The 26,476-nt window shown below is 48.0% G+C and overlaps 1 protein-coding gene across 1 annotated transcript; it reads right to left on the reverse strand.

The window, feature by feature from the left end:
* Nucleotides 1-1,566: 1,566 nt before the first annotated feature.
* On the reverse strand, nt 1,567-25,649 carry ACTRT2 (actin related protein T2). Its single transcript, XM_086860912.1, is given in 7 exon segments — nt 1,567-1,611; nt 21,737-21,800; nt 21,802-21,939; nt 21,941-22,343; nt 22,453-22,474; nt 22,476-22,530; nt 25,636-25,649. Coding segments are annotated over 7 exon segments (741 nt in total).
* Nucleotides 25,650-26,476: the final 827 nt, after the last annotated feature.

Raw genomic sequence — 26,476 nt, forward strand, 5'->3', positions numbered from 1 at the left:
CTTCCCAGCCTCACCGGTGAAACAGCAGCTCGAGTGTTTCCAACTCATTGAAATATTTCTTCCAGCCATCCTGGACTCTCGCTGTCCCCACATCTCTCACCGAGGTGCTCCCGGGACGGGCGGATTTCAGTTTGAAAACGTCGTCCCTGGTTATTTCTCTCTGTTACTGCAGCGGTCTTCTGGCAGAAGACCGGATAGAGCCGGGGGACACGCGGCTGGCGAGGCGAGGATGTCGATAGAGCCGGGGAACGAAGGTCGCGGAGGACTCGGAGCACCGGGCGGGCACCGCGGCCGTGCCCCCCCGCAGCCCGAGCCCTGCACAACCCTGGCTTTTGTTTTCTTGCCAAAACCCCCCGTACCTCCATCATCCAGGCTCCCCCAGGAATCAGCTCCTGCGGGAAACAGCCACGCTGCAGCGGAGCCGCTCGGGCATATTTGGGGAAAGGCAAAACGCTTTCGGGGGTGCACGGTTGGGGTGAGTGCGGGAGGGGGACCACGGTTTAGATGATGCTTCTGCAAACGAAGCCACCGAGAAGGGATCGAAAGTCGTCGTGCTGGGGCTGCCCCGGTTGTCCCCGGCAAGCCGGGTCTGCCCGTGCCACTTCCCCGGCTCCGGCCGAGTTCCTGCCGGGCCGAGGCGGCAGCGGCCGGGCTGGAGCAGGGCTCCCGCAGCCGCCGGCGGGCACGGAGCGGGGAGGCAAGGCCGGGCTATGGCGCTTTGCCGACCCAGGAAAGGGGGGAAAGGTGAGGGGAAAAAAAAAGCCTTAAAATAATAATAATAATAATAATAATAATAATAATAATAATAATAATAATAATAATAATACGGATGTAAAGAAGGTGGGAAGAAAAAAAAAAAAAAAGAAAAAGAAAAAAAAAAAAAGAGAACGAATTTGGAAGGGTCGGTGCCGGGGTGTGCTGGCCGCGGGCTGCGGTGAGTGTGGGGAAGGACACGCTGCCATCCCCGACACCAGTGGGTTCCCTTCCCGCAGCGGGCACGCGCGGGCGGTTGCGGTTCCGCCCCGGGAGCCCCAGCTCGCCTGAAGCCCGAACAGCTCGGGGAGCGGCGGGGCTGGTGGCGAGAGCAGCGGCCCAGGAGCTCCGGGGCCAGCGTGTCCGGGACACGCTCCTGCTCCCACCGAGGCTCGTCCCTGGCTCCACGTGTGCCTCTCTGCTTCCCGGCTCTGAGCCCCCCGTGGAAGGAGAAGGGGTCCTGGGGCTCAGCAAAGCCCCGGAGCGAGGTGTGCTGCCCGGCAGGGAGAGCCTCGCAGCTCCCCCGGAATCCTCGAAGCCCCCCCGTGTCCCGCCACCAGCTTTTCCAGCCTGCACCTGTTTGAGTGTGTGTCGCTTCAACGGGGAACGGCAAATTAATGACCGTGGAGGAAAGGAGAAGCGCCAGGAAGCTTCTCGGCGCTGCCGGGTCAAGCCGGGCGGCTGCCAAGGAGCCGGCGCAGGGAGCCGGAGCCCTGCCCGGCCTGGAGCCACTCCGCGCTCCTCCACTTCCCCAGGAACTCTGCCCGCGGCCAGCCTGGGGCACCCCGGCGACGGCTGAAGGGGAAAACCACTCTACCGGAGGCGGCCAATTTTCTCCCGAGACTTAAAAACCGTCTCCTGTAGCGAAAGAAGCAGCCAAGCCTCTTAGCACCACACGCCTGCCAGGGGACAGGGACCCGTGGGGCTGCATGGCCGGGCCGAGGGGCATCTGTGGGGTCTGTGGGCACAGGGAAGCGGGAGGTACCGAAATGAGCCTGGTCGGGGTTGATTCCCTCCGCCCTCGCCCCTCTTTGCTCCTCCACCCTCACCCCGCTAACAGATTTCAGCGCGCAGCCCCCGCGGCGTGCGGGGGTCCCGCAGCTCTGGGGAGGGGGCGCTGGACTGGCAGGAAATTACAGGTGGCTTCCTTGGCATCTCCAGCACAAGCCAGACGTTCCCAGGTATTTTACAAGGTGGGCTTGGAATACACTCTCCAGGTGAAGCGCTGCCTGGGAGCTGCCCGACTCCCGGGAGCCCCGGGCTCCGGTGGGCACCCACGGGGGCACGGCAGAGGGGAAAGGCGCTTGGCCAGCTGGTTTGCACAAGTATTTTCAAGCAGTAAAGAAGATTAAAATGGTTGAGCCTGTCCAGCTTGTCCGGGCGCTGCCGCACGCCCCGAGTAACCCCTTCCCGAGGATTTTCGCATCAATCACTCCTTGTTTCTGCGCACTGTTGCGGCGGGATTAAACCGGGAATTAATATTTTAAACTACGCAAGAGCCCGGTGGCACAGGACGGGGCTGCGCTCCGCGGGGTCGCAAATCAGGCGCTGAGAATGTCACACGCTTCCCTGGGGATTTTCCCTACTAATCTGTCTCTAATTAGAGGCGGGAGCGCACCCCCGGGGTGATGAGGAGCTGCCTCGCACCCACGCAATGGAGCTGCGCGCCTCGCATCCCCCGCTGCCAAGGAATTCCGACACCTCTGGGACGCGCTCCCGAGCCCCGCTCCCTGCGAGGAGCCGGCGCAAGGGGGCGGTTAAGGACAGCCGGGAGCCCCGGGCCACCCCCGGGGCTGCGGGGACATCGGGGGGAGTCCCCGCCGAGCATCCTTCGCCCCGGCCAGGCGGCGGGGACAGTTCGCGCTCCCAGCAGCGGCTCCGCTGGCGGCCGGGGAAAAGCGAAAAACATAAAAATAACTAAAATGAAACTCTTCTAAGGCGGCTGCGGCCCCCCCCTCCCTGTTAAGGAGGTGGCGAGACGCCGGCCGGGGTCCTCCCCCCAGTGCCGGTGCCACCCGGAACAGCTCGGGGTGGCTCAGAGCTGCTCTGCACGCAGGTAGGGGGTGATGGAGCTCAGTGAGGGTGTCACATCCTCCACCCACCAGACCCTTTCCTGAAGTGACCTATTTACACTCTTATTGGTAAATTTATTTATTTTATTCATTTTTATTTTATTTTATTTTATTTTATTTTATTTTATTTTATTTTATTTTATTTTATTTTATTTTATTTTATTTTATTTTATTTTATTTTTTTATTATTATTATTATTATGATGATTTTTTTTTTTTACCCGAAAACCTTTGAGAAGTGCCGGAACAAGCATCAGCGAGAAAGGCAGAAATGGCTGCATTTTGTACAGGGGAAACAAAAAAAAAAAAATTATGTCACTCTTGCTGGTCCCCTTAGCGATGAAATTACGGGTGGAAAATTAATATTGCTGCATAACCTGTGCCTGCATTCACTGTCCTGAACCTCTTCCCTGATATTCCAGCTGCATTGAAACCCGTCTGTGCATCAAAATGAGGTGATCAGCCTATTTTTTTTACTTATTTCTAGAAGAAAACATTGGCCCCTCTGGCCATAAAAAAACACCGTGTAAATTGCCATTTCAGATTTTTCAAAAAACACGTTCAGCTCTAAGAATTCCTCTGAATTCGTTACACTCCATCGCGCGAGGCTGTGTCTTGCTGGTCCTGGCGAAGGTAAAATTCACGTCCTAAAAATAAGAAGTAAAAAAAAAAAAAAAAAAAAATTAAAAAATTGGGGGGGGGGTGGTGGAAAGAAAAGCACCATTTACATTTGAATGTTCACAGACATTTGAATATCTAACTTGAACATGATTATAATTACAATCGTCAGACATCGAGCAGTGTTGTCTCCCATGAACAGACAGTTTTGGGGATGTAAACACAGCAGTTTTAATCGTGACGGTCTCTGGGAATGAAGGGAAATTAAGGAGTTATAGCAATTTTTTTAGACGTTTGATCAAAATATTTTTGCCCGGAGATTGCTTGCCAAATGAAAGCAAAATGGAAACGATGGGCGCTGTAATTCAGCGGAGTTTTGTCATGGAAAGAGCCCAAGCCCCCGGTCTCTCATGGCTGTGGTTTCTCGTTCCCCAGGGCTTTTGGGGAGGTTCCCTCCTGCGGGAAGTGGCCCTGCGAAACAGGTATCGGTGAGGCGATTTTCAGCCGAAATGCCGAATTCTGAAGGCACTACAAGGATCTGCGTCGCCTTTTCCCTCGGAATGAATAGAAGTGCCCCCGATTTGAAGCTCGCAGGGAGATGCAGCAGCTGCCGGGGCCGGGGGCGTTCCCCCTCCCGCAGCAGCGCTTCGGGGGCTCCTTTGGCCGGGGTACCCCCACTCCTCCCCGGCAGCCCCGAGCCAGGCTCCGGCCAGGGAGGGATCGGCTTTAGTGAAATGCTGTGGGGGTGGCAAAGGGCTGAACCCCAAAACGCCATTTCCTGCCCGGACGGAACTGGGAGCTTTCCCCGCACCTGCTCTGGGGGTGACTCCCCTCCCCTGGGGCTCCCTCGGGGGGGGTCCCCTCACTGCCCCCTCCCTCCGCTGCCCCTGGGTGTGCGGGACCGGGGTTCAGCCCCCGGGAGCAGCCGGAGTCCCCGAGGGGACAGCCAAGGACGCCTCCGCTTCCCTCGCAGTCCCCGCTGGGACGGGGCCGCGGAGCCCCCGCAGGTTCCGCGCCTGCTTTACTTGCGCTCCCCCCGCTAAGGACGGCTGCGGCGGGGCTGGCTGGATAATTATTAGCTATTAATTGAGTTCAAGACCTTTTATGGCTGTGGGAAATGAGGAGCCCGAGCACTGATCCCGAGGAGGGGCTGCGCGCAGCCGAGAGCCGCGGACGCGCCGTCCAGGCCTGACAGAGTCCCGGGGTCGGGGGGGGGAAGGGGCGACAAAAATTCATTAGGTGAAAATTATAGAAACTTCAGGGCGAGGGATTTATTTCCGAGACACCTTTGGGAGCTGAGCGGGGAGCGGGGGGAGAGGGGCGAAGCCCGACGGGGCGGGCCGGGGGCTGCGCCGGGGTCCTCGGGCAAGGTGAGGAGCTGGGCCCGGCCTCCCCCCGGACCCCAGCGAGCAGCGGGGCTGCTCCTACCGATCCCACTTCCTTATCTTTCCACGCTTCCACCTTCCAATTAAACTTCCCCAAATTGCCAAAAGGCTGATTTACATGCAAGGGACCCCGCTCAAAGATGCTAACTTATTGTCTCCTCCCAGAACTTAACATTTCTCTCTTCAGTTCCCACTTGAAAGAAGTTTTAGAACAGTATTCAAAGACTGTCCAAACGAACAAAACCTTCCCCTTCGCTCGGGAGAGAAATCCGGTGTATTCAATACGAGGGCATATTCTCAGAAGTTTGCAGATTTGTGTTTAAAGGCGGTATTGTTCGTGCCTTTTTCCTGAAACTTATTTTTTTTTTCTCCCTCAGACCACGGCTCACATGCCTGCAAAGGATTATTAAAATAAAACATCATAGAACATTTTTCCTCTTCTTTTTTTATTTTTTTTTTATTTTTTCTTCACTGTTTAGAATTACTTTTCTGGAGGAGATTTCCAAGCATTCCCCCCCACCCCGAGAGTCATAATTAAGAACATTTTTTTTTTTCCTGACAAACAGGAAAAGTAAAGACTCAAACCCTTCTCCGAATGCTCCTTTTTCTTTAAACACTAACAGCGTTCTAAAATCGGAAACATTTATCCGTTCCCAGACACCTGAAAACATTCTCGGGGCTGGACAGATGCTGTTCTTCTACAGCTGAACAAATTAAAGCTGCGAGATTTTGATACCAGAAGCCTCTGTGAGAGCATAAAATAAACGCAAACCTAAATTCTTACTGGATTTAGGAAAAAAACAATCTGTTTACAAGGCACCGGGATCTCTGCGTTCAAACACCCCCATACACAGGCAGTTTTCTTTTCAGGATTAAAAGATGATGATCCAATGGGCTGAGGATGTAAAACTCCTTTGGGGAATGCGATAAACTGCAAAAAGCCAGTGGCAACTCATTCCTGATTAACTCCTTTTTATAAAGGGGTGGAATGGAAGCGAACAGGGACCCGACGGGACACGAACATATTTTATTCATTTAATACAAAGCAGCTAAAAAAAAAAAAAAAAATCTTTAAAAAGGCAGTTCAGAACATAACTCACGGGCCGGGGGGAGAAGGCAAAAACCTGATGGGGTGTGAGGTGATGTCGCCGTCATCCTTGGCTCCCGAGGGAGCGGGGAAAGCAGCGGGCAGCGGGAGGGACGCGCTGCCCGGGCGGGGGGACCGGCCCGGCCCCCCAGGACCCCCGGCCCGCCCCACGGGGACAGCCCCCATGCTGGGACCCCCCAACCCTCCGGCAGGAGCCGGCTCTCCCCGCTGACCTTAAAGGCGGAATCAATGAAATGGTGTAAGTGCAGAGAGCACAAAGAGCTCCTGTGCTCGGCTCTGCAGATCATAACCAGAGATGGGAAAGTATTTACGGGACTCTCGGAGTCACTGGTCCATCACTACCGAAAAAATAATATTTTTAACCGCAGGGAACCAAGAGTTCATGTAGATTTACAAACGAGGGCTTGCTGGAGAAAGTAACTGTAAGAACATGTGTTAAAAACGCAGCAGAAAGAATTCCATCGATTTCCATGAGAGGTGGACTGCATCCAGGAAGAATGAGTCAACTTCATTCCTTGGGCAGAACTCACCAAGCTGAGGAGAATTACACCAGGCATGCCTTCAGATCACCTTGTGTCCCCCCTCTTCGTGTACTGCTGTCCCACTAATAACCTCTAAAATGTGCTTATGGCTTAGGACAAGGTGGGAATTCTTCTAAAAATGGCTTTTAATGCCCGGAAAATAATGTTTTGGGAAATATATTCTCCCCCCAGTGTCACATCAGTTGCAGATAACTGTATGAGACTAAAAGCCTCTCACACACAGGACAGGACTGTCCAAGGCAGGACAGCTCAGAGCTCAAGGAAGGTGAAAGACAGAATTTACCCATCACAGGGATCCATTCCTCTGTTCTGACTGCTAAACCCCATTTCTCCCTTCCCCACAATTCTGGTGTTGAACCAAGCAAGGTTTTTGTTTCATTTGTACAGAGGAGGTGAAAACTTTTGAAGCTGCTGCAATATTTCCTCCCCAGCTCCCTTCTCTCTGGCCAGGGTGACTCTGCTCACCCCCCCCCAGGAATGAGCAGAAGGTTGAATTGAGAGAGAAACCTTTCTCCACTCACAAATGCACATTTATTGTGGGGTTTTTACAGGTGGAAGAACAAACTACTAATTTCTTTCAGAGATTTGTGTTGAAAGAGCAATGGACAAGTACTGTCAGAGTTCTGCTCTTTGCATTCAGACACCCCAAGCTTCACACAGACCCTCCTGTACTTTATTAACACAAAAATGATGCATCAAACATCTAACAGGGAGCTCATCAGGCTTCTCCACCTTGCTGGTGGCTTTTTAGCCTAGAAATTGGCCAAATGAGAGCTTGTTGCAACCCCACAGGGACGCCACAATTTTGTTGTGAGGTGCAGACCATGATAAGCTCATCAATGAATAGTTAAAAACCAAGCTTCAAAAGTGTGGTTAGAAAATGAAATGCAAATATATACAAAATAGCCAATGGTTCCTGTGGATATAAATGCTTGCCTACCTCATGAGTGCTATTTTCCAGCCAGCTTTCCAAGCAGAGCAGCCCTTGCACTCCTGTATCTACAATTGTGCCATTTATAAGCCAGGAGCCCACCTCGCCCAAGCACTGGTTCCTGCAGTGACTCATGTTCCACTGGGTTTTTCCTGGGGAGATTTGTGCTAAAACAGAGGAAAGAGCAGAATTTTGGGGAAGTAATGGCCCAGTTGGGAAAGCACCAGACACTCTCACTGTTACTTGTCAAAAAACCTGAAAACACTGCTTTACAGCCTGTGTGAGAGGAAGGCTTTTACAATTGGTATTAAAATAAAGTATTACACTGACACCTGCGTTAAACAAAAGTCTGGATGAATAGTTCTGGATCAGGGTGTGGATGCTCCATCCCTGGAAGTGTCCAAGGCCTGGTTGGAAGGAGCTCTGAGCAAACAGGGACAGTGGAAGGTGTTCCTGCACTGTTCATGGAAAGGGATGAGTTTTAAGGTCCCTTCCAACCCAAACCAGTCTGGGATTCCATGCTGGTAGAAGGAAATAAAGTTTCTGAATAAAGGATGAAGTGATTTATAAAAAAGCAGCACAGCAAGCTGCAAACTTGAAGCCAATTTGATAAGAAGGGACATCTTGATTTATCAGGCCTTTCCCCTAAAATCCTGTTTCATTCATTTACTGTGCCCAAGTTGCCCACTCTGTTGCTGGAAAAGCAACTTCCAGACTCCCTGGTGAAAGAATACAAGAGTAAAACATATTATAGGTGTAAGTAGGTGGCTTTTATCCTCTCTACAATAACAAAGCGGTGCAGGATGCTTGGGCAGAGCTCCTGCTTGGAGAACAAACCCTCCTTAAACAGCAGCAAGGGCCCAAGCAGGCACATCCCACCCACACAAACTCAGTTGTCCTGACAGACACTTCCAGTCCTCCTCATGTTCTCATTTTGTATGGATGCTAAATGTGGGCAGCAAGCAGGGAGCACAGTGCCTGTGAAAAAGCAGGCTGCATAACTTTCTCAGTCTCACCTGAGAAAGTGGCTGGGAAATCATAAGGAGGAATTAAAACAACCTCAGAGATAGAAGACAACCTTGCAGGTGCTGTTTGTCTGTTCCTTGTTTTCTTGCAAGAGAAGGTTGAGGGGTGGTGTACCCCACTGACCAATGATGGTGATGTGTTATTTTACTAACCAATAAGAGTTTTACTTTTCTGTACTGTCACATATCAGTCTATAAAAGATCTGAAGAAATAAACCTCGCTCTCCTGTTCTACTCACAAGAGAGTCTGTGTTGTACTGCCTTGCCATTCCCAATAGTGTGACAACTTTGGATCCTTCCAGTGCCCTGACACACATCAGGAGTTGCTTCACTGCCACTCAGCTGTGGTTTTGCTCCCTTGGTGTGGGTGAGATGGGGAAATGGTTTAATTTCTCTAAATTATAAAGTTAAATAGAGTGAACTGAGAAACTCTGTGAAAAATAAAGGAGCGAGATCATCCATACAATGACTTAAATACTCTAAGGGAACTTCCCTGTCTGACCTGGAGCCCCTCTGGCAGTCACACCCTCATCACAGGGGTCACTGCTGGGGCTGAAGCCTTGTCCCAGGGGTGGCTTACACACTCCCCACATGCCCCATTTCCACCAGGTTTGCTCCCCAGCTCCACCCCAAGCTCCCCATGGCAGAGTCTCAGATTCCTCATTCTATAAAGCCATGGATTCCTCAATAAATGGCTCAAATAAGAGCAGCATTTAGCATCTGCCCATTCACACAACCCCAGACTGGTGTGGGTTGGAAGGGATCTTAAATCCCAGCTCATCCCAGCCCTGCCACAGGCAGGGACACCTTCCACTATCCCAGGTTTCTCCAAACCAACCTCTCCTTGGACACTTCCAGGTGCTCAGGTGCATTATAAGGGACAGCACTGCTTCATATGGGGAACATATTTTCTATAAAATTATTACTAAAAGCTTTTTAACTTCTCTGTTAAGCAGCCCACAATGTAACTCAATTACAGGTCACAAAGACACTGGACATTTGGAAGGGAAATTGAGTCATGATCAGTGATTTTGTCACAAAGCTTAGCGGAGGGAGCAATCCAGGCAGTGAAACATTTGATTCAGAAGTGTGTCAGCCACTAAATATGGGCTGACAGGGCACCACAAGGGTTAAAGAATGACTGGGAAACAGTAAAATGGAAACATTTTAAAATTTCAGCAAGGAAATAAGCTACCATTGTCCCCAGCTTCTTTTTTAAACAGTTAAGAGTTGCAGATCTTTCTGAGCTGATGCTGAGCTCTGTGAAAGCCCTCCCGGCAAAGCAGGTCAGAATCCTGCTCAATAACCACCTCATCCTTTAATAAATTTAATTTTAATTTTAACTTTAATTTTAATTTTAATCTTAATCTTAATCTTAATCTTAATCTTAATCTTAATCTTAATCTTAATCATAATCTTAATTTTAATCGTAGTTGTAATTTTAATTTAATTTTAATCCAGATAGATGTGGTTATCACCACCCACCTTCACCAGAAAAGGGAAAACAGTCACTTTAAAGAAAGACACCCAAAATTCTGCATTTTAAAATGAATAAATAGAAATCAAAATGTATTGGCTGCCTTGTCATTTACCAAACAAATCAATTTAACATTTCCCCCTCCCATTAAACACAAATTGATATGAAATTGTTCATTTTATCACTCAGGTTGTTGGAAAGGCCACAATTCTGACCAATTCTCCATTTAGCCATTTTCTCACTGCTCCTACAAGCAGACATTCTACAAGGAAATTCTGGATGCTTCTATATTGATAAAAGTCCCAAATTTATCATACATCTGGTACAGATCTCTGGGAAATACAACCTTAGGTATATAAACTCTCCCAAAGTCACAGGAATAAGAGATGGTCTATTAGAGAATAACCAAAACCCAGCTCATGTCACCCAAGAACAGAATCACAACTCACAAAATCATTCCATGGGTAAATCCAGTATTTGTTTATCATTCATTCAAGTGGCTGCATTTTAGCAAGGGAAAAAAAAATCTCAATAAAAGAATTTTATTCTGGTAGGATGAGAAAAATGCTAAACATGTTTTTATGGGAGAAACAGAGATAGAGCACTGGCTTGAACACTGAAAATCTCTCATGCCCTGATCTATAAATAAAACTGGTTGGGCTTTTCTTTTGTACTAAATTTAAAGGCAAGTCTTTTCCATAGAGAATTTTCTTTAAAGCAAACTCTGCCCCAGAAGGACTTTAACGATGGTGTTTCCAACAAGCAGCATGAATGAATTAAACAATAAATGCAGGCAGAGAGCAGCTGTGTGTTTCTTTAACAGAAGCAGATGAATGTGCAACTCAAACATGGCTGAGTTCTCCAGAAAGGACAATTCCTGATGGTTCTCACCCAGTTTGCAACCAGTTTTCCTCCACCTTGTTCTCCAGGACTTTGGCTCAGGTGCCATTTCTTCTCCAGCATCATAAAAAGCTTCCAGGTTGGTGGCAGTGGCCATCAAGCAGAAATTACAAATTTTGTTGCACACACAATATGAAATTATTCAGCTTTTCTGTGAGTTATCCACAGGGAAAAAGGGATCAAAGGCACTTGGCTGTCCTTGGCAGCTCCATCAGCACCACAGAGCGCCCAGGGCCTCTCTGCTTGTCTGGGGGCAGCATCTTCCCTTTCCCTCGAGGGAATTACTGTCCTTGCTCAGGCTGGAAATCACCAAGGCCTCTCTCTTCTCCTCCTCACAGAGCTCTCCCAAGATCCTACCTGGAGCCATGAGTTCCCAAATAACTCCCTCAGGGGGCACCAGCAGTTTCAGCAGCAATCCCATGGCACAAAACCTCTGTCAAACTGGAGCCACTCAGGGGTCACTGGGGCACCACAGGAGAACCTGCTGTGCTTTCCAATGCTCGTTAGCCTGGTACTAATTATTATCTGTTATAGTATCAACCACTAATTACTGTCACCCGACTTTTCAGACACTGTCACCTTCATTTCCTGACCAAACTGGTGCCCAAAACTGCTGCACATGCAACACATTTCACCCCAAACCCAGCAGCATTCCTGTAGCAATCTGGATTTCCCAAATCACTTTCTATATCAGTTCTGGAGTTCCACTTCCTCCCACTTTTCCTTCAATTTTCTTCCAGTCCTGACAATTTGTGTGGATTTTCTCTTCCTTTCAAGGGCTGCACCTGTTCTCTCCTCCTTCCTCTGCAGAGATTTCTCCTGACACGCAGGAATTGGGCGCCCACACCAGGCCCCAGCAAACCTGTGGGAGATGAATGAATTTGAAGCAAACCTCTCCCCCAAGCCCATCCCAGCCTGACCTCTGTGTTACCAGAACAGGGACTCTGAAACTCCTGAGTTTTGTCTTAAAACAGCAAAAAACTACAAACATTGCAAAGGTTCCTGCTAGAACCACTCCAGCCTTTGCTGGTGCTCATCACCCACAAGTGATTTCTCCAGTATAAATCTCAGAGATGCAGTGCAGATGCACAAACCAGGGGTATAAATCAGGATTTGGGCATGAGAATGTTAATTTTCTTCCCTGGAGCTGTGAACCAGCCTTTAGTTCACCACCCCAAACCAGCTGAAGATCTCAGAGAGGATGGGGAGCTCCCAGCTCATAGAGGGTGCAAGGACAAGTCCACTGACAGAAAACTTCTCCTGACGAAGAAAAGAGCAAGAAAAAAATCCTCTCACTATCCAGGGCAGCACCACAAGTGGTTGCTGCTCCACCTGGGGTGGCTTCTTTGTCCATGTAGAGAATTTCTCCATAGATTTGTCAGTGGCTGAGAATAGGAAAGAAAAATTCTGCCTGAGAAACCTGAGGCAGTGGAAGTCGTCCCTACCCGTGGCAGGGGTGTGGAATGAGGTAGTCTTTAAGCTCCTTTTCAATCCAAACCATTCCATGGTTCCATGATTGTCCAAACACACTGACTGACTGGAGATATCCCTGTTGTGTGTCCTAAGAAATTGAGATTTATTCCATGATAGAGAGAGAAAAACCCCACGTGTTGAAGCAACTCAGCTCACCAAGACCAAAGACAGACAATAGATTTTAGCTGGGCTGCCAATGATCCTGGGGATAGGTAAAGCTCATCCTGGGTCACTCAAACCACAGCTCCTCCTCCCCTCTGTATGCTTGTGGTGACTTAGAAAAGGGAATCGTGGCAGCCTTGGGGACTCTGGGACAGCTGAGTTAATGGTTATGGATTTAAAAGGGTCTCTATTTCATACTCATTAACGCTCATTATATTTCCAAAGGCTGAACTTCTTCCTGTCTTACCCTGGAAATACATAAACCCTCAGGTCATTTGACCTGCTGACGTTTCTATTTTCAGGAGAGAGCAGGAACACTGAAAATAAATTTAAAAAAACCCACCAAAACAACAAAACCAAGTTTTTCCCAGCTAATTCTGGTGTAGAGGATGTGACATAATGGTGCAAAAGCTTTTGGCAAAAAACCCCAGGGATTTTAAGTTGCTCTGCTCAGGTATTGCTGTGGTGGGAGGTTTAATGGGTTGCACTTGGCCTGGGACTGACACAAAAGCACAGACAGTCACTTCCAGAGTGGCACAGGAATGGGAAAAACAATTTCCAGGGCAAAAATATATTGAGGTGCTCAAGACAGGCCTGGACACAACATGCAGAGCTCTGGGCTGGGGACAAGGTAGGGACTGGCCAAAGGTTGGACTCAGTGGTCTTGGAGATGTTTTCCAATTTCAAATGGTTTTGTGAATCTTTGATTCCAGGATTTGTAAGCTGCAGTGTGGGTTTTAATGCAGGATCTTTTTTATTCCATGCTCCTCCTTGCACTTCATTTCTTCTTCTCTTCCCTCTCCCTTTTCCTTATGAAATCTTTCCATATATTAATGGCCAGGGTGGATCTCCAGAGTGTGTTCCTTCCAGGATTATTCTTGTTTGCTGTAGTCTTCAAATTCTTCCAGTTCATTTCCAATTTTCCTGCTCTAAACCTCACTGCCAAAAAGAATCCCCAAAGCAGACTCTAGTAGTGGAACAGAAAATCCTGTTTTTTGAGAATGGACATTGATCCAGACTCTTGTTAATCAGCAGCAATTCACCCCTCAAATGTGAACCACATTCAGCAGTGGCTGACAGTTCCTCCAGGTGAGTTTTTATCCCAGGCAGAAGCATTTCAGTTGCTGAAATGGGGAACACTGAGTCACGTAATTTATGTGGAATTAATAATCCAAGGGCATTCAGCCGAAAATACAAAGACTGGATTTACAATGGCCTGTTCCATCAGCTTTCCTTAGGAATTGAATTATTAAGAATGAAATTAATGAAGTGGATTTATGTCTGGATAAGATAAATGTTGTCTGTCATAACTAAGGAAGGGACAGACACCCAAGAAAAAGTTCCTCACTCCTGGATTGGAATGTTTGAAACCAGAGTGGCTCTGTAATCCCTCATGGAAAGAATTATTTGGATTTAATGTAATCTCTCACCAGAAAAATTGTAACCATCACAGACTCCACTGATACTGGAACTCAAGTGCAGGATGGTGCCAGTTGGAACGGGTTTGGAGTTGGAGAATTCCTCAGGACATGCAAGGAGAAAAACAAATCTGATGTAATTTCATAGATTATTGTTAGGTTTAATCACTTCTGTGGCTTCTGAAGGAACAACCTCACACATTCAGTTGCTCATGGCATGGACACTTCCTGGTAAATATAAACTGGGATTAAAAACCTTTGGAGGCGGGTCAGTCTGATAGAAATGCTGTTAAATACTCTGGCATCCTGATGGTGGGACTGGAAATTTTGGGAGGCTCACACTGGGAATTAGGACTGGATTAATTCTGTTCACTTCTGGGATCTTTGACCACATTGATTTTCACTTTTAAATGTCCCCAGTAATATTTTTGTTTGTTCACTTCTTCCTCTCAGGTACAACCTTCTAATAACAAAAATAATCTCATTCTGAAGGTGGATTTCATCTCTTCCACAGAATTTCAGCACCATCAGTTCCGCTGATGTCCATAAAGAGGAGAATTAAATCAGGAACCCAATACCAAAAGCTTTTATTTCCAGTAAACTGAGATGATAAAAGCTCATGTGCAGGTGAAATCTGTCTCTCTCCCTTATCTTAATCAGGGTTTAATGTTTTTTGGTTTAGTTATAGATGTCAGATTGGATGAACCCAGATGTTGGTGGCTTGCCCTGGAAAGCCTGTGATGGGTCTGGAAATGTAACTTCCGAGCCTGCAAGCTGGAGGTTATCCAGGTATTCTGGGTATGTAGGGATGCATCCCTTCCTTCACAGAGGAGCAATGATCTCTGCAGTAAAAACCCTACAGTTCTGCATCCATCCACTGAAGGCAGTGGCTTTACAGCAGCAGAGCTGGAATCAGCATCTGGGCAGTTGTCTTGGATACCTTCAAAATCCATGGTCTCTTCCTCTGGGGGGATATGCTTCCAGGAAATCCATCTTATTTTGGCTGGAAGTCCTTCAGAGGGTGTCATCAGACCACCAGCATGGCTCCCCTGCTCTGCTGTGCTGAAAATGCTGCTTTCCATAGGAATCTGGGAATGAAACAACTTTGGCAGCGCCTGTATTTCTACTTGGATTTGTCAGGGTAGCAAAGGATCTGAGGGACTGAATCTTTCCACATCTCCTCAGCTCCTCTGCATTACAAGGGCCAAGGGGCTCCTGGGTTAGAGGAAGGTTCTGGCATCAGCAGGGTCACACTTGATCCAAGCTGTCTGGGGAACCTGAGCAGGAGAAATGTTTCCAACACCACTGAGTTTCCCTCTCTGTTATCAGGGAGAAATTCCTGGAAAAAGCAATCAGGAAATTCCCAGAGGCTGCAGGAGCCTGCAAGGATAGGGGATGGAGATGGATGTACTGAACTGGGATGGGCAAGCTGGGGCGTTACTCAAAGCCATTGAGGGCACTTCATTCTCTCAATCCCCTTCCCTTCATCCTCCCAATTCATTTCCCTTCATCCTCCCAGATCCCTTCAAGGCATCCTAGTGCTGTGGCTCAAATCTGACACCCAACAGAACAGAGAAAGAACAATTTCAGCTCCTTTTTTTCCCACCAAAAAAATCTCAGCCATGACTGATAGCTGTCTCATCATGGCATTTTTTTATTATTTCCATACAGTTACTTGTGGTCACAGCTTTCCCAGCTTCTGATTTTTCTGACTTTTCTTCCTCTCCTTCCTTCTCCTTGTTTATAAATTTCAGACTGAGGACACAGAACAAACCACCTTGCTGGAAATGGTTCTTAAAGACACTGATAATATCCATGCTCTTTGTCCCGCATGCTTTTCCATTTAAAATATTTGGCCTGAGAACATGGGAGGTAAAGAAATCATATTTGGAAGCCTTTTTAAACATCTCTTCCATCCTCTGATTTACACTCTTTGGGACTCATTCTGTGTAAAATGTTGAACTCGTTGTACTTTAGATAAAAGAAACATCTCAGGCATTGGTTTCTTGGAGTTTCTCATTCTTTTCTCCCATATATCTTCATAAAATTTAAGTGCCAGAGCCTTTTCCTGTTCCTTTTTTTTTTTTTAGCAATGTTCCAAATAACACTTTAATATTCACCTCCAATGCTGGGCTCCTGGGTCCCACTTAGTGGTTTTAATGGCATAAAAGCAGCTCAGGGCACCTGTTGAGCAGGGCTTGGTGGTTTAGTTCCAGTCCCAGGTGATGCTGCTCAGTCTCTCCTGTCCTGTGCTGTCCCTCTGTGTCACCCCCTGAGACACACGCACTGAGGCGGCTCCAGCAGTAGGTGGGGATGCAGAAAAATCTAAATTAAATCATAGAATCATAGAGCCAGGATACACCAAGCTGGGAGGGACCCACAGGATCACTGATCCAGCTCCTGGTTCTGCCCAGACACTCCAACAATCCCAACCTGGGCATCTCTGGGAACTCTTTCCAAAGGCTCCTGGAGCTCTGGCAGCCTCGGGGCTGTGCCCATTCCCTGAGGAGCCTGGGCAGTGCCAGGACCCTCTGGGGGAAGAACTTTCCCCAAAATCCAACCTAAACCTGCCCTGGTACAGCTCCAGCCGTTCCCTGTGTCTGTTCCTGCTCCCAGGGAGCAGAGAAGGAGGGAATTTTTGAGAGTACCCCTGGCTCTGCTGAAACCTTTAGCCAGGTGGTTCTTTCCACCTGTCTGTGCCTCCCTTTGAACCGGATCATTTCATTCCTTCTTCCCTGTGAGAGCTCCACAGGAGGTTCTGCAGGGCAAGAGGGACAGAGACACCTCAGGGTGTTCCCAACGTGCTCCCTCTTCCCTGGGGAGCTGCTCAGCCCCATAAGCCCCCGGGAATTTGCTAATTAAGACAGAAGGGTAATGAGGGCATGCAAACCCTGCTGGGAGAGCTCTCCTGGCTGTGTCCATGCCCAGTGTGGCACTGGGCGCCCAGATATGCCACCAGCATGGGGACAGCCCTGCCACACAGACCCTGCTCTGAGCAAGCCCAGCTCCTGCCAGCTGCTCCTGCAGCCATGGATCCAGTGCCCTCAGAGAAACCAGAATCAATTTAGGCACCCAGTCCCGGGATGTCTGCGGGTGAGTTGGTTCGGAATTAATTGAGTCCAACAAGGCAGTGAAAACCCCTGGAACGTGTTGGGCTGGAAAGGGCTGCAGCCCTGGGGATGGGAGGACAATGCATATTTTACACTGTGAATTTTTTATTAAGAGCTGGCGTTTTTTATTTTTTTATTATTGAATATGAATATTTTACACGTCCGAGTTCAGAACAATGCTTTTTTTGGCTGGCTCTGCACTTTTCATGGTTGTGTACCCTTGCATTGCATAACTGAGAGAGATCCATTTACACACAGGGGGAAAGGGGACTAATGAATCTCAGCAAAGCTAACTTTACTGTGTGTGAAAAAACAGCACTCTGAAGTTTTCCAAATAAAAAAAAAAATATACATACATAAAATCCTTGCATGGAATGGCTTAATAAAATCAGTGTGTGTGTGTGTGTGGGTGCACATGTGGGTCTGGGGTAATGACTGCATAGCCTCTCTCACCCTGAGGAGCTGCAGCCTGCTCCAGGCAGGGACATCTCCACCTGGAAAAGCTCTGGGTTGTTCTCCCATTCTTCATCTCAACCCTCTCACACTTAGGGACTCACCTGGATGTTTCCAAAGTGGGAGAAACAGAGCCAGACCTGCAAATTGCTCAGTAAATCATAGGATGGAGGTGCTCAAGCTCAGTGCTGGGCTGGTGTTTTCCTGCCCCTTATCCTTCCTGGACACTTCCAAGTGTTCCAGATGTTGCTTCACACCAGATCTACAAGACAACCCTCCACTGCTCCTGACACATCTCTGGAACATCCAAGGCCAGGCTGGATGGGGCTCTGAGCCCTGGTCTGGTTGAAGATGTCCCTACTTATTGCAGGGACGTTGGACTAGATGTGCTAGAGGTCCCTTCCAAGCCAAACCATTCCATGACTCAATGATCCTTATGTATTCTTGGTTTTTGGGACAGCTACTGCTGCATTTCCAAGGAGCTTTCAGCACTGCCACACTCCCACAAGAAGTTGCTGGATTTGTCAGGACCAGGCTGCCTGGAATCCCTTCATTCTGACAATGGGTGGGGAAGAAACACCCGATATATCCAGATAATTCAGCCCTGATGTTGCCTGCTGGGCCTGTTCAAGCTCTCTGAGCATCATTCAGGAAACAAAGGTGCTCCTTTCCTAATTTTCTCTGTGCCCCTTTGGAAGAGCCACCCTTGGAGTCTGCATCCAGATGATTTGGGGACAAATTGTCCATCACCATCTTCCTTGGGACCTGTAGGGCAGGGCAAGAGTGCCTCTCAGCATCGATGAGGGATGGGAGACTGGAATAATAAAGATGAGAACTGTCCAGCATGTGTTTGAATCCAGGGGTTTTCTTGTGAGTGTGATAACAGGGACAATGCCAGAGCTCTCTTGCAGCCTTTTTTCTTGCAACCAAAACTAGGCAGGGTGACATGAGACACATTGTTTGGGGTAAATCACTGAGCATTGTCTTGGGCTGACATCACAGAGTTCCAATAAAGCCCTCAAGTTCACGGGGAACAAGCAAAGTGCAAAATGATGAATTGTTTGACATTTAAAAGAAAATAAAGACCTGCTGCTGGATTGAAACTTGAATGAGAATTTGGGAGGGAGGGAAAATATTACTGGTTTTTCTGGGATCAAGTTAATTTTCTTTCTGGTAGCTGGTGTGGGGCTATTTGGGATTTGTGCTGGGAGCAATGTAGATAACAATGGGATATTTTCATTAATGTTTGCACAGAGCCAAGGCCTTCTTTGCTCCTCACCCACCAGGATTGGATTGGGATGCTGGAAGGGGACACAGCCAGGACAGGTGGCCCAAGGGATGCTCCAGACCTAGTGGCATCATGGGCAGCATAGAGCGCTGGCAAATTTGGAGTGTTGGTATTTAACTCCCACTGTTTAATCCTAATAACCAGTGCTCTGCTCACCAGACTGGTGATGCTTTCCTGGGACCAGAAAGATTCCAGGAGTTTACAGAATCCCAGAATAGCTGGGCTGGAAGGGGCCCCTGGAGATCTTCCAAGGCAGGGTCACCTGGAGCAGGTGGCACATGAACATATCTAGGTGGGTTTGGAATGTTTCCAGAGAGGAACACCCACACCCTGCCTGGACAAATTCACAATTTAAATCCTCCATGTATCCACAGCACATGTGGGAATACATCAGAGGAAGGACTCCTGCAACTCCTTTCCTGTGGTATGGGAGCTGAGGGAATCAAGTGCCAAGTGACACTTGATTGAGACCTCAGCCTGTTCAAACCAAAACTGAAATAAAAGTGAGGGAGTGAATTCCCAGTGCCCTGTGAAGCCATGGCAACACAAGGTGACCAGGAAGCTGAAAGGAGTCTGAAGTCAGGGAACATGTGCCAAGTTCTCTTATCTCATGGTGTGCCCTTGAGCAAAGCTGTGCCTGAGAGGGGAATGGAAACAGCCAGGCCAGCCCAGTCCAGTGCTGCAGAGCAGTAATGATGGGTTGTTGAAGGATTTTCATCTGGGAGGGGCTGACCCGGATCTCTGAATGTAAAATGAGTTTGGTATCACTGGATCCATCTCAGATTACATCAGCAATGCTCTGTGAGGGTGAAATCTCATTAAAAGCACTCACAGAGTTCTCTGGGTGTCACTCTATGAACACCCCTTCCCTTCCTTTCCCTTCCTTTCCCTTCCTTTCCCTTCCCTTCCCTTCCCTTCCCTTCCCTTCCCTTCCCTTCCCTTCCCTTCCCTTCCCTTCCCTTCCCTTCCCTTCCCTTCCCTTCCCTTCCCTTCCCTTCCCTTCCCTTCCCTTCCCTTCCCTTCCCTTCCCTTCCCTTCCCTTCCCTTCCCTTCCCTTCCCTTCCCTTCCCTTCCCTTCCCCCATTTTCACACAGGTTCCCTCTGTTTTCCAGAAATTTTTTTATTATTATTTTTATTTCACATCAGATTTTTTTTGGTGTTTTTTAAAAAAATTTATTTGCCTTAAACACTTCAGCCACTACAAATCCCTCCCCATGCAAAACTCAGGGAGCTGTGAAATATTTAAATTATTCCCAGCTCTCCCTCATTTGTCCACCCTTTTCCAGCGGACTGCTAAAAGGTGACACCCCAGACTGGAGGAGAGATACAAGATTGCTGATCCTGATTTCAGAACAGCTCCAGAGTGCTCTGAATTCTTGCATTAACTCGGTGGGATAACATGGATCTCAGCTTTGGGAAGCCTCTGGAGCAGGAAAGCCTTGAGGTTTTCCCTAAGTCTTTGCTTTACTCCTGATCAGGGAGACAATGCGATTTGGTGAGATTTGTGGAGCTGTTCTAAATCCGCTGCCCACATCCTTCCAGCCCATTTGGTTTTTCCCTGTGCCCTGCCGAGGCTGGCTGAGCCCAGGGGTGGCTGTGCCTCCTTCAGAGCCCTGGAAATGTCCTGCAGTAAAGGAAAAGGGTCCTGCAGGAGAGGAAAAGAGCCCTGTAATCCTCGCCAGGGCTGCGGGAGGAGGAGACAGGTGACTGCTCAGTCCCAAGGCAGCTGAGGGCATCTGTGAGTTTGGAGATTTATCCCCAGAGCTGCAGGAGCACAGGTGGGCCCTGGAACTGAGTGATGAACAAGGCAGATTTCAGCTCTTTTCTGAATCACTGAAGTCACTACTGAGCAGATCCACCACGTTCTCCAGTGTATCTTCAGGGGATTTTCCCCAGTCATTCCTGAACAATTTATAAATCACAGAGCCAAGCAGAAATTCAGAGGTGATTTCTCTTGCCCACCTGGAAGCAGTGCACAGATGTGGCAGGTGTGGATAAAGATCTCTGCAAACACATAACTTTCAAATTATTGAACTGAATTTAAATTTAATTGCTGAAAATTCACACCTTTTCTAGGAATTCTTTAGTTCCCTTAGCCAGGATATTTACACCAGTGGAATTACTTATAAACAATGAGCGTAGCAGGGCGTATTTGTTTAATAATTCCAGCTAAACTTCTCTGGATCAACACTTTTCCCAGCACTTGGTGATAAGGCAGAGAGATAACACTTCCTCCAATATATTCAGCTTTTCCCAAAGAGGATTGATGCCAGCTTGGGATTGATCCCTCAGGTCCCTGACATTAAATATCTCTTGAGGAGACCTCTAAGAACAACCCCAAATGAGGTACCTTTCACCTTGTGCTCTCTAATTTATTAATGAACATTATTATCTAAATTTAGCCTCACACGATTCTGATGTTGGATTTTTGGTGAAACTCCCAGAGATGGACAAACAGAGGCGATGTTTTATGGGATGTGCCACAGAAAATCCCACAGGAAGGCTGCCAAGAGCACAGAGATGTGAGAACATCTCACAGGTGTGAGAGCTGTGCTTTAACAACCACACCAACTCATTCTGTGAGCAAAAGCAACATGGAAGTCCAGTGTCCTCAGAGCTCCTGCAGGAGACCCCCAGGGCCATGGGGAAGGGTCACAGCCCCCCTGAGTCCCTTGGTTCCCCTTCTCTTTCAGTCCCTGGCAGTTTACAGGGCGTGGCACGGAGCCAGTCCCTGCAGGCACGGTGTGGAGGGGGCTCATTCCCGAGTGTTTAAAAGTCTGACAAACTGTTTGCAGTTCTAGCAGGGATCAACACATTTCTAGAATTAAACCAAACATCTTGGATGGCAATAATGCTCTGAACAAGGACTCTTTCTTCGGTCCAATGCACAAGAGACCTTTCTTTAGTAAGCTATAAAATCACTTACTATAAATCAATTATTTTTGTACTGATTTATTAACTGCTCTCCAGCTGGTCAGATTGGCACTTAAAAAAACCCCAAAAACCTCCTGGATGGCCCTACTGACATTTTCAAGAGGATTTTTCTCTGGAGCACTGTTGGTCCAACCTCATTATGGTCTCCCCATATTCCTAAATGCTCTTAAGCTGCCAAGCATGGAAGCACCAACCCACATGGAGCACATCCAGCCTCAGGGTGAAACAGCCCCCACATGAGCTATGCTGGGAACTCCTGACTGGAGCTCCTTCAGAAGCCTCTCTGAAAACTTGGAAGGGAGTGAACCTGCCCAACAGGAGCACACTTCTGAGGATGTTGGGCTGGACATGCTCTCAACACTTGGTGGTGCTCCTGAGGACCATCCTCCCAACCCCTGGCTCTGGGATTTCTGCCTCTGTGGGTGTTTCAGGAGCTTGGAATAGCTGTTCTCCTGCCTTGACAGCCCATCCATCAGGGAGAATGTCCTCACAACTCAGTTTTTCTGGCTTTCCCTGCATATTTTGGCAGGGATCTGAAGCAACGTAACACAGTTTCTGGTACATATCCCTGGCAATCTCCCTCTGCTGTGCTAATGCAGTTCCTGGTGTTTGGGCACTCACCAAGTGTTTGGTGACACCTCTGCCTGAAATGCAGACTGGCAGTGCCACCTGGCAGGTGATGACCTTGGCAGGGACTGTACGGTGGCCCAGGACCAGCCTGGCCGGTATGATTTCAAATTTCATAATTTCTTCAGGGCACAAAGGATTGATGACCCCAGCCAGCACTTCCTTGTCCACACAGACATATCCAAATCTTCTCCATGCCCGTCCCAGGATGCAACTGCCCCAATTTCCATCAGGAAGGGAAAAGACAAAATCTCCCTTTAGGCCTGGGTTCCTTTCCCAGTCCAGCCATCGTTATGGCTTGCTCTAAACAGGTTTGCATTTGGAGAATCCCAAACCAGCAGAAAAAACCCACAAGAGAGACCAGCTGACCATACAGTGTGCAGAGCCAGTGGCTGAGCTCACAGGGCAGATTCCTGACCCCATGGAGCTGAACACCCTGGGTGGGAATTGTGGTGGCCCACAGTGGATCCTGGTGGAGAGCTAAGCCAGAACCTTCCAGATCCTCCAGTCACAAATAGGAATCATTCCAATGAGCTCCCAGTACCCTGTGATCTCAGTCCCCTGTGCTCCCAACCCTCTCTGATCCCAGTCCTCCAAAACCCCAGTCTCCTGTGATTCCAGTTTCCATTATTCCAGTCTCCAAGATCCCAATCCTCTGTGATCCAAGATCTCTGTGCTCCCGTTCCTTTGTGACCCCAGTCATCCAAGATCCCACTGCCGTGTGCTTCTAATCCTCCAAGATTCCAATCCTCTGTCATCCCAGCCCCCCAAGTGCCCAGTCTCCCATGCTCCCAGTCCTCCATGATTCCAATCTCCAAGATCCCAGTTCCCCATGATCCCAGTCCCCTGTGCTTCCAGTCCTCTATATTCTCAGTTCCCCATGATCCCAATCCTCCAAAATATCAGTCCTCCAAAATCCCAGTCTCCCGAGCTCCCAGTCCCCTGCAGCTGCACTGGCAGTGCTGCCTCCTCCAGGGATCCAGCCAGTCCAGAGCCTTTGATTCAGGGCTGGTACTTGGATTTGAGGTGGGGTGTTCCTACTTCCAAGATAAATTACAGCAGAGAATCGATGGATTTTTCCATTTCCCAAGGCACAGAGGAGGGGGAGGGTTTGCAGTAATTGCATTTGCATTGATTTATATTTGGACTCTCTTTGGGGTTTTGCTGGGTTTTGAAAGGAAATGGTTTTAATGAGGTCAAAAATGATGTTCAGAATTCAAACCCTGAATATTCCAGAGACCTCAAAGGGAAGGATCCCCCAGCAGAGAAGGTGCTGCTCCCATAGGACTCAGGTCTTGCATCCCTGCACACCTGGGTACTCTGGGAGGGGAAGAGAGATTAAAACCAATGAGATTTTTCACTTGTGCCTCTGGCTGAGCTGAGGTTCTTCAAATATTTCCAAGAGTTGGTGAAGTTTAGGACTATTTTTTCTCCTAAATATTAACTGAGTTAGTAGTTTGCTTTTCTGAATAATGCCTGTGTCAGAATCAGACCTTTCCCAACTGATCCTTTATGGGATCATAAAACTCCTGAAAATTACTCCTAAAAATTATTTTTAAATAATTAGAAGTAACTTTGCCACTGATTACAGCATTCTAGAATATTTTTCCCTTTCCTTGTTACCTCATTTAAACACTTATTTTTGATAAAATCATGAAATTGTGAAATCATTTCATTTTGCTTCAAGAGAAGCAAAACTCCCAAAGAAGGAAATCTCTATAGCTTTAAGATCTAATCAGATCTGACAATTCAAATCCGTTTACTGAGGAAATTTCCTTTAAAAAAATAAATAAATTACTCTCTACCTTCAGTTTAAATGGCTGCTGGAATTTAATTGCTTCTCCTTGTGGCCCTAAAACCAGGGCAGCTTCAAAGCAAGGGTGGCTTCTATTAAATTTAATTACCCTTTCCTGCAGTTCGCATGGCAAAGGTGCTACAGTGACTCCAGGAAGGTGCTGATGAACCAGGGGTGGATTCCAAACAAAAATATGGATTGAACAGCAATTTCAATTCAAGCAAAGGCTGCCTGTGTGCAGAGATGTTTGTACCCCAGGCAAATTCCTAGAACATGGAACCAGGGGTCCTCTCTGTGGGTGTTATTTCCATTCTGCTTCAACTCCTACACATGTTAAGTATCAGCAATGTCCCCTGTCCCCTCCATAGCTGTGTACATCCAGCCTGGATTTCCCCCTGCTCCCACACACACTGCTTATTAATGCCAGCAGGTGCCCTCAGCATTTCAAAGGTTGTTCCAAACATCCCCTAAGAAGCCACATTTAATCCTGCCTGGCCTGCACATGGAGCACTCCACTGTCAACAAGAGGTTCAGGATTAAAACAAGAGGATCTTGACTGGGATGATTAAACCTGGACACAGGAATGCTCATCTGTTCCCTCAGATTGGTTGTGTCACCTTAAAAAAGGACATGTGTGAATTAATTTGGGCACTGTGGGCTTTGCAATAAGGGGAATGGCTGTTTGTGTTTAGCTCAAGCGCAGCAAATTGAATTTGTGGATGAGACAATGTGAGACATCAAACCCACCCTGTGCTCTCCTGTTGCTCTGGCTTGTGCTGATGTGACAGGATCTCATTTGGGTTTGGAGAGATAGCTCATTTTCTGAGAGCTCTGGAGAGTCTTAAGAGGACACAGACTTAAGACTGTGCCTAGGGAAAATTAGGTTGGATGTTAGGAAGAAGTTTTTTACTGAAATAGTGATAAAGTACTGGAATTATCTGCCCAGGAGGTGGTGGTGTTTTTAAAACACATCCCTAGATGTAGTTAAAAAAAGATTGGATGTGGCACTCGGTGCCATGGTTTAGTGGAGGTGGTGTTAGGGCATGGGTTGGGCTCAATGATCTTAAAAGTCTCTTCCAACCTGGGGGTTCTGTGATTCTGTGAGACGCTGGAGGAACAGGACTGAGAGGAGCAAATCCTCTCTGCATGAGCCACAGACTCCTCTGCAGCTCCTCCTGAGGGACAGCTCCGATCTCTGCTCTGGGACAGGGCCCTGGGAACAGCTGGAGCTGTGCCAGGGAAGATTTAGATTGGATTTTGGGAAAGGTTCTTTCCCCCGGGGGTGCTGGGCACTGCCCAGGCTCCCCAGGGAATGGGCACAGCCCCAAGAGCTCCAGAAGCCTTTGGACACAACTTCCAGGTTATGCCTGGAGATGCCCAGGGTGGGACTGTTGGGGTGTCTGTGCAGGGCCAGGAGCTGGACTGGATGATCCTGTGGGTCCCTCCCAGCTCAGGATATTCCATGATTTCATAATGCCTTGCCTGGCTGGCTCCCACTATCGGGGTGGAACATGAACTCAAAGCTGAGAGGCACCTTGGAAATGTAGGAATAACACAACTCTCACAATATCCCACGCATGGTTGAGCTCTGTCCCCAGTCAGTCCATGGGGACAACCCTCAGGCTGTGCCACCTGCTCCAGATACACCCTGAATTTGGGATTCCTGCTGGGACTGTGCCTGAGGATCAGTCAGGCTGTCCCTGTCTGGAGAAGCAAACCCTGCTCCGAAGGACTCAGCCTGGGAAGTGAGACCCAGCAGGTGGGAGAGCTAAAGCAGCAGGTCAGGGTGGGAGGGGAGGCAGACAGAAAGAAATCAGGGGCTGGGAGCTGCTCCGAGCCGTACGCAGCAATAATCACCCTCACAGATGCTTAGCTCTAACAGCTGGACAAGATCCCTTTCTTCACAGAGGAGCTGTTTGATTGCTCCCATACTTGTTTCCATCCCAAATCCCTGGGTTGCAATGTCTTTGTGACACTCCAAACATTCACAGAGTTCTTTGAAGTAGAATTTTAATGTGTTTATTGACACTAGTTATGATATTTCAAAACACATGGGCTACAAATTGTTACCATGCACTGTGAGTGTTTACAGTAATCCCTGTATTAAAACAAACTCAGTCTTTCCTGATGATTTTATATCTTCTAACTGACTCACTTGCCTGTGTTTATTTAAACTTCTGTTGAGGGGTTTTTTTAATATTCAACACTTTTGAAACATTAAAAGAAGCCATGACCCTATCTGCAGATCTCAGATACTTTGGAAAGGTTTTGCCTTCATTTTTATGGGCGGCACATGGTCCAAATCCCCCTTTTGAATTTTCACTGCATGAAAAAGAAATGGTTTAAAATTCTCTGGTTTTTGTGTCTACCACTAAGACTGATGTCTTAGAGGAATCCTACGGAGCA

The sequence above is a fragment of the Cyanistes caeruleus genome, chromosome 22 (genome assembly GCF_971803275.1).
Source record: "Cyanistes caeruleus chromosome 22, bCyaCae1.hap1.1, whole genome shotgun sequence".
Lineage (NCBI taxonomy): Eukaryota > Metazoa > Chordata > Aves > Passeriformes > Paridae > Cyanistes > Cyanistes caeruleus.